This window comes from Oryctolagus cuniculus, chromosome 7 (genome assembly GCF_964237555.1).
Source record: "Oryctolagus cuniculus chromosome 7, mOryCun1.1, whole genome shotgun sequence".
In the NCBI taxonomy this organism is placed as follows: Eukaryota; Metazoa; Chordata; class Mammalia; order Lagomorpha; family Leporidae; genus Oryctolagus; species Oryctolagus cuniculus.
The window spans coordinates 96,222,700-96,236,589 of record NC_091438.1 but is presented as its reverse complement, the minus strand read 5'-3'; the positions used below and the strand labels follow the sequence as shown (position 1 = coordinate 96,236,589).

Below are 13,890 nucleotides of genomic sequence, written 5' to 3'. Positions count from 1 at the left end.
CCATATGGGATGCTAGTGCTGCAGGCCAGGGCTTTAACCTGATGTGCCATAGCAGAGGCCCCATGTGGCTGAAGATTTTAAGTTGAGAATAGCAATTTCAAATCATTTTGAGAATTACCATTTGTAGTGCCAATCTCTGGAGAATACTAATGGCTGTGAGGGACAGTGAAGTAGAAGTCAGACCATCATTTATATTGGTTGCTCAGCAATAGAATTTTACATATTTCAATGGATTCTCCCATTCTTTTTCACCTTTGGATCCTCCCAGCAAGTTCTAGTAGAATAAATGGCATTATACCCATTTTATGGATTAAAACAATAAGACATCAGTAAATTCCCCAAGGTCATACCACCCTAAGAGGTATATTTGTGCCTGAGAAAAGTGTGAGGAAGGCAAAAAGCCCTGAATGTGGAAAGGCAAAAAAAAATTTTGTTTAAATAAGAAAAGACAGGGCTAGTGTTGTGGCGTAATAGGCTAAGCCTCTGCCTGTGGCACTGGCATCCCATATGGGTACTGGTTCAAATCCTGACTGCTCCATTTCTGATCAGGCTCTCTGCTATGGCCTGAGAAAGCAGTGGAAGATGGCCCAAGTCCTTGGGCCACTGCACCAGCTTGGGAGACCTGGAAGAAGCTCCTGGCTCCTGACTTCGGATTGGCGCAGCTCCAGCCGTTGCCGCCAGTTGGGGAGTGAACCAGTGGATAGAAGACTTCTCTCTCTGTCTCTGCCTCTCTGTAACTCTTTCAAATAAATAAATAAATCTTAAAAAAAAAAAAAAGTGGCTTTTGCACCAAAATAAACTTATCTTTTTATTCCATTTTACATGAATTTTATGAATCCCCCTTGTATTTATAGGAAAAAACACAGTAGTTATAGGTAAGAGAGAACTACTGTGCATTAAAAAGGTGAATATTTCTATATATAAATTCTACCTAAATTAACCTAATTTTTAAAAGACTGGGGGGCTGTCGCCGTGGTACAGTAGGTTAATCCTCCGCCTGCGGCACTGGCATCCCATATGGATGCCGGTTCTAGTCCTGCTGCTCCTCTTCCAATTCAGCTCTCTGCTATGGGCTGGGAAAGCAATCATAGATGGTCCAAGTACTTGGGCGCCTGCACCCGAATGGGAGACCCCAGGAAGAAGCACCTGGCTCCTGGCTTCAGATCGGCACAGTGCCGGCCGTTGCGGCCATTTGGGGAGTGAACCAACGGAAGGAAGACCTCTCTCTCTCTCTCACTGTCTGTAACTCTACCTCTCAAAGAAAAAAAAGAAGATTGGAGGAGCACAGAATCAATTTTATATTCAATAGATTACCTTGTACATTTGTTAAGATTAAAGATACTAAATCAGATTATGTCTGCTAAATATTTTTTGTTTTGTTTTTAAAGATTATTTATTTGAAAGGCAGAGTGACAGCTTGGGGGAGAGAAGGCGCAAGAAGGAGAGGGAGAGGAAAATGGTGAAAGGAAGAGGGACAGGGAAAGGAGAATCAGCTATCTTCCATCCTGGTTCCGTCCCCAAATGGCCACAACCAACAGCAGAGGCTGAGCCACGCCAAGGCCAGGGAGCTCCATCGAGGTCTCCCGTGTATGTAGCAGCTTCAGGCACATAATGAGATTTATTTTTGCAGATATTGTGAACTTGCAGACCTTTAAACTAGTGTTGGTTTCAGTGTTTGTGATACATTTAGATTAGAGATTGCCAAACTCTTCTTATAAATATCCAGATTATAAATATTTTCTTTGTGGGCCTGCTTATGCTTTGTCACAGCTATTCAGTTTTGCCATTATAACAAGAAAGTAGTCATAGAAAATAAATAATAAGTGTAACTATATTATTTATAATATAAATAAGTGTGATTATATTATAATAAAGCATTATTTGCAAAAATGGGCATTGCTGCCCATAGTTTGTTGACCCCTCTTTAGATAATTGCAGAAAGTAGTAAAACAGTGGTTAAAGCAAAACTTGATGGTAGCTCAAAATTTTTTTTTCTTAAAATCTATCTATTTCCGTATTTCTAATTAGGAATTAAACATGGGCCAGCGATGTTCAGATACAAGAGGAATTGTCTTTGAAGATGTGAGAGTACCTAAAGAAAATGTTTTACTTGGTGAGGGAGCTGGTTTCAAAATTGCAATGGGAGCTTTTGATAAAACCAGACCTACAGTAAGTAATATGAGTTGACCATTTTACAGTATCTTTTATTTATTACATTAAAAATTAGTTTATTTTGATATATTTGTTTTGTTTTTCCTGTTTAATTATCTTTTATTAAGGGCATAGGGGAGATAATTTTTTTTCTTATTTTTTAGAATTTTTCAACTTACTTTCTGCCTATTACAGAAATTATTTCAGCAAATGCAAAATTCTTACAGTTGATAGATTTATAGAGAAGCATTAATTTGATCATTCATATTAATAATGTACTCATTTTCTGTTCCTTTACTCATTAAGAATATTTCCACCCCACTAGGTTTCTCTTGTTATGCAGAATGAATGACTTCTTTAGGCTACAGTCCTGTGACTGATAAGTGCTAGTTATTCATTGTAGTCATAAATAATATAAACTTATTTGCTTATTGCCCTTCCCCCATTCTCATTGTGTCAGCTATAGGTCATATTCTTTTAGAATCTTAGGTAGTCACGTACCATGTGTTTTCAAGGCATCATGAACTTTTGCTTTATAAAATGTGAAAATTCTAGGTAGCAGCTGGTGCTGTTGGATTAGCACAAAGAGCCTTGGATGAAGCTACCAAATATGCCCTGGAAAGGAAAACTTTTGGAAAGCTGCTTGTAGAGGTAATTTTAATACTGTGCTTACTTTGTTCAAATGTAAAGATTCCTAATTTCATCTAAATATTTATAAATCATTTTTAAAGTATAAACTAATGTTTTTATACCTTGGTATGAAGAAGATAACGTGGTTTTATCAGGATGGGTTTCAAGAATAGATTTCCTTAAAACTGTGCCACTATTTGTCACTGTGGGAATTGTTGATTACAAAGAAGAAAAAGAACAATGTATATCTATTGTGCTTGTTGTATACCTGACAATGCACTATAAATTTAAATCTGTTTTCTAATTCTCCAAGCTGCCCTTGTTTGGCAGCGCTTTAATCTCTATTAAAGGTCAGGAAACAGAGTCTCATAGATACTGATTTATATAAGGTGACTTAATTTATAAATTACATCTATTCATTTATAAGAGATTCAGGATTCTCTTTTATACTCTTAATCCATGTCTTCTTCAGTAGCAAATAATTTTTTTTTTTTTTTTTTTTTTTTTTTTTTTTTTTTTTGACAGGCAGAGTGGACAGTGAGAGAGAGAGAGACAGAGAGAAAGGTCTTCCTTTGCCGTTGGTTCACCCTCCAATGGCCGCCGCGGCCAGCGCGATGTGGCCGGCGCACCACGCTGATCCGATGGCTGGAGCCAGGAGCCAGGTGCTTTTTCCTGGTCTCCCATGGGGTGCAGGGCCCAAGCACCTGGGCCATCCTCCACTGCACTCCCGGGCCACAGCAGAGGGCTGGCCTGGAAGAGGGGCAACCGGGACAGAATCCGATGCCCCGACCGGGACTAGAACCCGGTGTGCCGGCGCCGCTAGGCGGAGGATTAGCCTATTGAGCCGCGGCGCCGGCCCAGTAGCAAATAATTTTAATACTAAAGAATCATGCTGGCCAGCGCTGCGGCACACCGGGTTCAATCCTGGTCAGGGCACTGGATTCTGTCCCGGTTGATTCAATGCATTTTTTTTTTTTTTTTTTTTTTTTGGACAGGCAGAGTGGACAGTGAGAGAGAGAGACAGAGAGAAAGGTCTTCCTTTTACCGTTGGTTCACCCTCCAATGGCTGCCATGGCCCAAGCACTTGGGCCATCCTCCACTGCACTCCCTGGCCACAGCAGAGAGCTGGCCTGGAAGAGGGGCAACCGGGACAGAATCCGGCGCCCCAACCAGGACTAGAATCCGGTGTGCCAGCGCTGCAAGGCGGAGGATTAGCCTAGTGAGCCGTGGCGCTGACTGCTTCCATGCATTTCTAGGGAAGTTCTTAACTTTACCTCTTCAAATATTGATTGCCTTTTCCCCTGCCCCACCATTATCTATATTCTCTCCTCTGTAACTCATTATGGTTTGTGCAATGAACCTCCTGTTTCTATCCCCAGGAGTCACTGGTTTTCAAACTGTCTACAGTGAAAGGCCAGTTTGTTTCTAATTTTTAGTCAGTTATTGACCATTATTTTTGTAAAGTCTAAGAATGCTTCAGCCTAAGATGAGTGACAGGAAAAAAAAAAAAAAAGATGAGTGACAGCGGGACTGACTCCAAAACAAAGAGTTTATTTGGGAATAGCAAGAGACTGGGTACATTTGCTATGGCAGACCATAGGCATATCCAGGGGGTTGGGACTTGTCAAGACAAGTCCACATAGTAAACAAAGACCTTTGGTTACCCGAGCTTATTGCAGGAGTTGTGTTCGCTCGCTGGTGGAGACTGTGTCCTTATGCAGGTGTCTTATCTGGAATACTGCTGATTTGAGGAATTCCCAGGGTAGTTTCTGTCGTAGGAGTACGTTATGGAGGGGCTCTCTTTCATGGCCTCCTGGCTTCCTTTTGGTAGTGTACAACAAAAATGACTGCAGTTTGGTACTGGCCACTTTCACAAATGTCACAACAATGTTAAGTTTCTATAAAAGTTTCTAAATGCTTACTGGCACCTTCAGTACCATGAACCATTTTGTGGATGGACACTATGGACAGATCAAACTTGAACTACTATTGTTCTATATACCTTAACTTCAGTTTCATAATTTATCTCTCTGTGCTAAATTCTCAATAATTTTCTCAGACCTGCTGTCCAATTTTGTGATCTTGTGCCTAATCTGTTAGTTAATCTATCTGTTGAAAATTTGTAATGACTGCTTTTCATTTCTAGAAATTATTTGGTTCTTTTCCATTTCATCCCTTCTCTTCACAGTGTCTTTGTTTTTCAACATATCATCTCTTCCCTCTTACTTCCTTAATCCTACAAACACTCCATATTTATAGTCAATTTCAGATTTTTTCCCGTTATCTCAAGTTCTTAGAATATTAATCTTTTGATCTGCTATATCTACTAACTCCTCCATGGCCAGTTGCTTTCTCTTTTAATTCTTGCTTATAAACTTACCTACAGAGGGTATTATTTTTCTTAGTGCATTGTGGAACATCCTAGACAGTGGCATTTGAACATTTGTTTGTACTTCTATCAGATATTCCAAGATTTCACCTTTCTACACGCTGATATCATGAATTTCTCCATTTGGGGAATCTTGTACCACACAGGCCTTATACACTACACTTTAAGAGACTCCTTTTCTTTTCTTTTCCTTTTTACATCTGGGCAATGGATAAGCTTCTTTATGGATTTCCTATCCTGATGAGCAAGGACTTTTCATCCCCTATGAGAAGAGAGGGTTTTGTGTGTAGGGAGTCTCAGGTTCCCATCTTGTTCATGCTCACATCCAGATCTCCTGTTCCTCGAGTTTTTGTTAAAACTCCAGCTGCACTCCTATCAAATCCAAATCTGTGTCTGATTTTTTTTTTCCTTCACCGTGTCATCTCTTCTCAGCAGTTTGGAGGAACTTGGAGCTTTCCATTTTTTTCCTTTTAGCTCTTTTTTTTAATCAAGTATTTCTGTGTTGGTGCATTCATGTTGACAGAATTTCATATGTACATTTTATTAAATGTTATTGTAGCTTATTTACAGCTAACAAGTAAAATACTATTCACTTAATATCTGTCATCCTCTTCCGGATCTTCCTTACCAAGTATCTTATGATAACTCTTGGTTATTTTGATTGTTATCTAACTCAGTATGGAGTCTCCTTCCATTATCTTCCATTTTCCTTAATAAAGTCAAAGATTCATTTATTAAATATAGAAAAGTCTTAGTCTTTGCTTACTACTTAACTCAAAATACAATCTTTTATTATTTGATTTCTTCCAATGATTTGCCTCCCTTTTAAATACTCTGCACAGGGGCCAGCACTGTGGCGTAGCGGGTAAGACCACCGCCTGCAGGGCTGGCATCCCATATGGGCGCTGGTTCGAGTCTCGGCTGCTCCTCTTCCAATCCAGCTCTTGTGGGAGACCCAGAAGAAGCTTCTGGCTCCTGGTTTTGGATTGGCACAGCTCCAGCTATTGCAGCCAACTGGGGAGTGAACCAGTGAATGGAAGACCTCTCTCTCTCTGCCTATCCTTCTTTGTGTAATTCTGACTTTCAAGTAAATAAATAAATCTTTTTTTAAAAAATTAAATAAATAAATACTCTGCACAGTGCTGAGTTGCCTGCATTTTCAATTAACAAATACGTATGAAGCCTTCAAAAAGTGCATGGAAAATGCAAATTATGAAAAAACTATTCATAAACTTCAAATTGTTTTGCACCAAAATGTACTTTTTTTAAAAGATTGATTTATTTATGTTGAAAATCAGGATTATAGAGAGAGAGACAGATAGACAGAAAGATCTTCCATTCACTTGTTTACTCCCATGATGGCCGCAATAGCCAGGACTGGGCCAGGCTGAAGTCAGGAGCCAGGAGCTTCATCCAGGTCTCCCACATGGGTAGCAGGGGCCCAAACACTTGAGCCATTTTCCACTGCTTTTCTGAAGCCATTAGCAGGGAGCTGGATCTGAAGCGGAGCAGCCAGGACTTTTAATTGGCACCCAGATGAGATGCTGGCATCACAGGTGGTGGCTTTACCCGGAGAGCCACAATGTCAGCCTTAAACTTACATTAATTAAATTTTCTATGAACTTTTTGAAGTACTCTTGTTTTGTCCCATCTGTGTACTCTGCTCTGTGTAACTCCAGTCTGCTAGAATTTTCTGTATGTAGCATAACATACACAAAGAATAACTTCATACTTAGAAACTATACTTAAATAATTGTTTAGCCATTTCACATTTTTTGTAAAGATTTATTTATTTAAGAGAGAGGTAGAGTCAGAGAGAGAGAGAGAGGTCTTCCATCTGCTGGTTCACTTCCTAAATGAACGCAATGGCCAGAGCTGAGCTGATCCGAAGCCAGAAGCCAGGAGCCAGGAGCTTCTTCTGGGTCTCCCACGCGGGTGCAGGGGCCCAAGGAGTTGGGCCATCTTCTACTGCTTTCCCAGGCCATAGCAGATAGCTGGATCAGAAGTGGAGCAGCCAGGACTTGAACTGATGCCCATATGGGATGCCAAGCGCAGGGGCCCAAGGACTTGGGCCATCTTCTACTGCTTTCCCAGGCCATAGCAGATAGCTGGATCAGAAGTGGAGCAGCCAGGACTTGAACCGATGCCCATATGGGATGCCAGCACTGCAGGCTGGGGCTTTAACCTGCTGCACCATAGTACAGCCTCCTCACATTTAATATTAGAAAATACAACCACCTATCAACACATACTCAGCTGTTTTTCATATGAAAATTTGGAACCAATACTTTGGGTGTAACTATAGGAAGAGATAATTACTGTGAACATTTTATTCTGTTTATTTTTTTTTTTTTTTGATGTATATATTTGTCTAAAGTTGTAACCATACTACATGTTGCAAAATTCCACCTAATACTATGTGGTGAACATATTTCTGTCTTGTAACATGTCATGGCTGTACAACTCAAAGAGAACTTACCAATGATTCTTGAAGGTATTTGTATTACTTTTCCTATTTGATTATGTACTAAGGATAAAAAGCAGCTTTTATTTCTCCTTTCTGCATCATTATCTGATACAATGCCATGTTGTTTTTTTCTATCTGCAATAATTTCCTTTAAAAAGTCTGAGAAACTCAGGACATACATATATTTGTGGTTTTCATGTCCCAAATGCATACTGCCATTCCAGTCATGAGAAAACACTAGACAAACACTGAGGAACATTCTACAAAAAATAATCAGCATTCTTCACATGTTCAAAGGTCATAAAAGATAAGGAAAAACAGGAATTGCAAACAGCCTAGGAAAGACAAAGAAGGTTCTACTTCCAGTCCAGCTTCCTGCTAATGCTTCTGTCAGGGCAGCAGACAACTGCTTGGACCACTTCCACCTAGGTGGCAAACCAGGATGGAATTCCTGGTTCCTGGCTTTGGTCTGGCCCAGCTTTGGCTGTTATGGCCATTTGGTAAATGAACTAGTGGATAGAAGATCAGTTCATCTTCTCTTTCTCTCTCTCACTCACTGCCTTTCAAGTAAATAAATGCATAAATCTATAAAACAACTTGAGTAAAGGTCTATAATATTGGGCCAGCACTGTGGCGTAGCAGGTAAAGTTGGCACCTGCAGTGCTGGCATCCCATATGGGCACCGGTTCGTGTCCTGGCTGCTTCGCTTCAAATTCAGCTCTCTGGTATGGCCTGGGAAAGCAGTAGAAGATGGCCCTAGTCCTTGGGTCCCTGCACCTGCATGGGAGACCCAGAAGAAGCTCCTGGTTCTTGGCTTTGAATCAGCCCAGCTCCAGCCATTGTGGCCATTTGGGAAGTGAACCAGCAGATGGAAGACTTCTCTCTCTCTCTCTCCCTCTCCCTCGCTTCCCCTCTCTCTCCTCCTCCCCCTCCCTCTCCCCCTCCCTCTCCCCCTCTCCCTCTTCGTCCCTCCCTCCCTCTCTCCCTTTCTGCTTCTACCTCTCTAACTCTGCCTTTCAAACAAATAAATAAATCTTTAAAAAAGAGCCTATAATGTATTTGATAATATTGTGCCAGTGTTAATGTCCTGTTGATCATTGCAGTATGATTTTATAATGTGTTAACATTAGAGAAAGATGGGGGGAACTCTGTTGAAAATCTAAAATTAATTCTAACTTTTAAAAAATGTCCTAGGAGAAAAGCTTTTAAGTTTTGCCTATGGATATTTTTAACTCTTTTTTCACTTTAATTCTAGCACCAAGCAGTATCATTTTTGCTGGCTGAGATGGCAATGAAAGTTGAACTAGCTAGAATGAGTTACCAGAGAGCAGCTTGGGAGGTGGATTCTGGTCGGCGAAATACCTATTATGCTTCTATTGCAAAGGCATTTGCTGGAGATATTGCAAATCAGGTTGCTACTGATGCTGTACAGATTTTTGGAGGCAATGGATTTAATACAGAATATCCTGTAGAAAAACTAATGAGGGATGCCAAGATCTATCAGGTAAGATTAAAAATGGTTTTTGTTGTTTGTTAGGGGATAGGATATCCAGTAGATTTTTTATTATGTGGGGATTTTATGCCGCTAGTGATAGTAAATGTCATGGATGGCTGTGAACTGATTTTTAGGAATAATCAGCACAAAGAAGCATGCTGTTAGTGATTAGGTATAGGTCTTAAGAGAAAGCAAGCTAACAAAGCAAATGGTACAGGGGCTGTTGTGGTGCAGTGGGTTAAGCTGCTGCCTGCAAAGCCAGCATCCCATGTGAGCACTGGTTCAAGTTCCTGCTGCTTCACTTTGATCCAGCTCCCTGCTAATATGCCTTAGAAAGCAGTGGAAGATGGGCTCAAGTACTTAGGCCCCTGTCATCCATGTTGGAGACTTAAATAAAGTTCCTGGCTCCTGGCTTTAGCTTGGCCCAGCCCCAGCCATTGTGGCATGAACTCGCAGATGGAAGCATCTCTCTCTCTCTCTCTCTCTCTCTCTCTCTCTCTCTCTCTCTCTCTCTCTCTTACTTTCAAATACATACATACACATACAGCTTTAACAAATTTTTTGAAAAAATAAATGATACAGATGAACCTTCTTTGAGTTTTAGCATTCTAGTTAATTGTAACCAACACTTTGCTGTCCAGAAAATATACATGTCATTTATAATTATTTTTCTTTGAATCTTCCTGCAATTCTTGGATTAATTGAAACCATAATTAAATGAAAAACCAACATGAGACGATGATATAGATGATTTCTATATTAAATTGATGGCTACAAAAACTTAGAATTTAGTAAATAAGACATAATTGTGTATATTCTCCACATGTAGCATAAAAATTATAACCCATGGTTCCAAGCTTCTCTTTCCTAGCTCCCCTGTCCTTAGCAAACTATTTGACATATCCAGTCATTTGAAATCCTGAGGTAGAATCAGAATGCTAGAATGAGAAAAATGTTGGACACAGTGCAATCCCTCCATTTCAACAGTGAAAACACTGAGGACTGGGATTTGTGCCTTATCCAAAATCACAGGTTTATCTGGTGATACTCTCCCTTTCCTGAAGCCTGTAATCACATTTATTTAACTTTTCTTTACCATATGAGAAGATGAACTGACAAACAGCTTAGGTTAGTGGTTAGAATGAAAATTAGGGCTATTAGGAATATGTATGTGACCAAAACCAAATCCTCCCTACTCTCTCTTTAGCTACTCTGTTCCTTAGGCAACAGGGAGAAAATATCAGGTTTAAGAATAAAAACAAAAACCAGTTGAAGATGACAGCTTGTCAAGAACAGTTCATAAAAGTTGAATAATATTTTGCCAAAATTAAACTAGTTTTCCAAAACGTTTTGAAATATATATATCCTTTTGTTTGATGTTTAGAACACTTCTCCAGAACTTTGGTACAAGATATTTCATAATAATATCAACTAATCTTTAGAGAATTACATAAGGGGCTTCAAATAATTTGTGGAAAAATGGAAGTAAAATATAAGTTTATTTTGGCATAAAAATTTGCAGTTAATATATAGTTTGTTCATAATAGATATTTTCCATGAACTTTTTGAAGATCCCTTGTATGCAATTGTTTCCTCAGATTTCACAGATCAGGTTTTAGAATCTCTAGGGCTACCAAGCCTATAAATGGTTTGATTCAGTTTGGTATTATTACACTGGAGCTTACACTGCCATCCAGAATTTTGAATAAATCAAAGTTTTTTTGTACTGAACATAATTAACCTGCATTTATATTTTTCTTGCAGATTTATGAAGGCACTGCACAAATCCAAAGGCTTGTTATAGCCCGTGAACACATTGGCAAATACAAAAGTTAAAAAGATTGCTATAGAAAGATGATTAATCTTTGAGAAACTAGAACACAGTCCACTATTTAAACTCCAGAAAAGAGTTTTTCTACTGCAAGTGAAAATAAATATTCTTATACTAAATCTATGCAACTAATAATAGTTTGTACTTTTGCTTAACTTTGTAATTTCCCTTTTTAAAACAGATTTATTTCGTTAAAATTATGTGTTGTCCTTAGTATCACTGTGCTTGAATTACATTACCATGGGGGGAGGGAAATACATGTTTTGTTATTTTCTACTCTTAAAGTAGCAGGAATTCCTTGGAATTTTAAAAGAATTCAAAATGTTCCAAATTTTACACTGAAAAAATATTACAGGATTTGGATAATACCAACAACTTGCCATTGGCTTTTGTAGACTTAATGACATTACTGTACTAGAGGATTTCATTTTACTACAGTTTAGAAAGCACTTGCTATTTTTTTATGACTGTGTTGGTGTCTAGGTAGCCTTTGGTCAACTGTATGAAATTTCAAGTCATCTGTGCATTCTGTAAAGGAATTAAATAAAAATCATCTGTTCAGTGTTAATTAGCATGTCTTTATATCCTTTCCAGGAAGCTTTATTAATTCATATAACAGTGTACACATATTTTATGTATTTACCATGATGATGAAGTAAGTCACATTTTGATTTTGAATTGCATAAACTTACCTGAAAATTTTTATTTTGAGACCCCAGAATATATGAACATAAAATAATGTAAGAACCAAAGTTTGGAAATTTAATATTTTTAAAAATATTTATTTGAGGCACCGGTGTTATGGCGCAGTGGGTTAAGCTGTCCCCTGCAATACCAGCACCCTGTAATAGAGTGCTGATTTGAGTCCCAGCTCTGCTACCCATCCAGCTCCCTTCTAATGCTCCAGGGAAAGCAGAAGAAAATGGCTGAAGTCTTTGGACCCCTGAACAGAAGTCCTGGATGTAGTTCAGCCTTGTCCATTTCCAGCCACTGTGGCCATTTGGGGAATGAACATTATTTGAAAGGCAGAGTAATTAGAGATATAGAGAATCTTCTATCCCTTGTCTTACTCCCCAGCAGCTGGTACTGGAGCCAGGCTGAAGCCAGGAGCCAGGAACTCTATTATCTGGGTCTCCCATGTAGGTAAAAGGGACTCAAGTACTTCTGATACCATTTGCTGCATTTCCAGGGGCATTAGCAGGAAGCCAGATCAGAAATGGAGTAGTTGGAATTCAAACCAGACATTCATATGAAATCTGAGTACCCCAAGTGGCAGCTTAATCTGCTATGTTATACCACAATACACACTCCTGATATTCTTTGTAATTTAAAATACCAAATACTGCCAAAATGCAGAGCACTAAATGAGGTTTTAGTGGAGTACTAAACTAATTATTCAGTCAGCTGTGTGCTACTTTTCAGTTCTATTCTGATACTCCCCAGAGGTAGCCTTAATCCCATAAGACTCCTCACTTCCGAGGCCAGTCTTAAGTCCCTAGTTCCCTGGCTACCCATACTCAGCCCAACATGGCTACGAATTTAGGTATTCCTATGATCCCACCCTCAGAGTCCATAATTTGCCAGAATGGCTCACAGAACTCAGGAAAACCCTTTACTTATATTTATCTGTTTATATAAAGGTTACATAAAACTCAAGAACAGCCAATGGAAGAGATACACAGATCAAGGTATGGGGAGGAGAGAGGTGCAGATTGTCCATGCCTTCTCCCAGCACACCACTTTGCTAGCACCTTTATGTACTCACCAACCTGGAACCTCCCAAGTCTTATTCAAGAGTTCTTATAGAACTCAATCTCCAATCCCCCTCTCCTCACCAGAGGTCAGGGTTGAAATTGCAAAGTTCTAACCTGTACTGTCTCCTAGGACTGCCATTATAAAATAACCACAAGGGACAGCATTGTGGCACAACAGGTTAAGCCTCTGCCTGGGACACTGGCATCTTCTGGGGAGAGGTTCAAGTCCTGGCTACTCCACTTGGAATCCAGCTCCCTGGGAAAGCAGTGGAGGATAGGCCAAATGCTTGGACCTCCGCACTCACGTCAGGGACCTGGAAGCTCAGCTCCTGGGCTTCAGCCCAGCCAAGCTCCCGGTCATTGCAGCCATTTGGGAAGTGAACCAGCAGATAGAAGATCTCTATTTCTCCCTGCCTAAATCTGTAACTGCCTTTCAAATAAATAAAATCTTTAATAAAAAACCCACAGACCAAATGACTCAAACAGAAATATACAAGAGTACTTCAAATGATGAAAATGGAATCTGGTGCAAAAGAATTGGAAATTCATGAAGGTTTTTTTCATAGTATGCATTTTCCAAGAACTTGAAGTGCCCTCATATTTTCTCACAGTTTGGAGGCCAGAAGTTCAAGAACAAAGTACAGTCAGGGGGCAGCACCATGGCTCACTTAGTTAATCCTCCGTCTACGGCGCCGGCATCCCATATGGGCGCCGGTTCTAGTCCCGGTTGCTCCTCTTCCAGTCCGGCTCTCTGCTGTGGTCCGGGAGGGCAGTGGAGGATGGCCCAAGTGCTTGGGCCCCTGCACCCGCATGAGAGATGAGGGAGAAGCACCTGGCTCTTGGCTTTGGATCAGCGCAGCGTCAGCCGTAGCGGCCATTTGGGGAGTGAACCAATGGAAGGAAGACCGTTCTCTCTGCCTCTCTCACTGTCTATAACTCTACCTGTCAAATAAAAAAAAAAAAAATACAGTCAGGGGTGGTTTCTGGTGAGGCCTCTTCCTGGCTCATAGACTGCCACCTTGTATGTTTCCACATGTCTTCTTTGTACAAGCTTGACAGGTTGGGTGAGAGGGAAGCTCTGGTGTCTAATCCTCTTAAATGCCAGTAATAGGGCTGATGCTGTGGTGTGTGTTGGCGGGGAGCCTTCTGTAGTTCAAGTGTCCCGTATAGGTG

The 13,890-nt window shown here is 40.1% G+C and overlaps 1 protein-coding gene across 2 annotated transcripts in view; it reads left to right on the top strand.

Annotated features, from left to right (window-relative positions):
- ACADM (acyl-CoA dehydrogenase medium chain) overlaps positions 1 to 11,531 on the top strand; it is a 36,588-nt gene extending 25,057 nt beyond the window's left edge. For both annotated transcript variants that reach the window (XM_002715911.5, XM_051857585.2), the window contains 4 exons: positions 2,029 to 2,169; positions 2,707 to 2,802; positions 8,893 to 9,141; positions 10,897 to 11,531. In XM_002715911.5, coding sequence (XP_002715957.1) covers positions 2,029 to 2,169; positions 2,707 to 2,802; positions 8,893 to 9,141; positions 10,897 to 10,968 — 558 coding nt within the window. In that variant the 3' untranslated portion in view covers positions 10,969 to 11,531. The remainder of the gene's footprint in view (positions 1 to 2,028; positions 2,170 to 2,706; positions 2,803 to 8,892; positions 9,142 to 10,896) is intronic.
- The last annotated feature ends 2,359 nt before the right edge of the window (positions 11,532 to 13,890 follow it).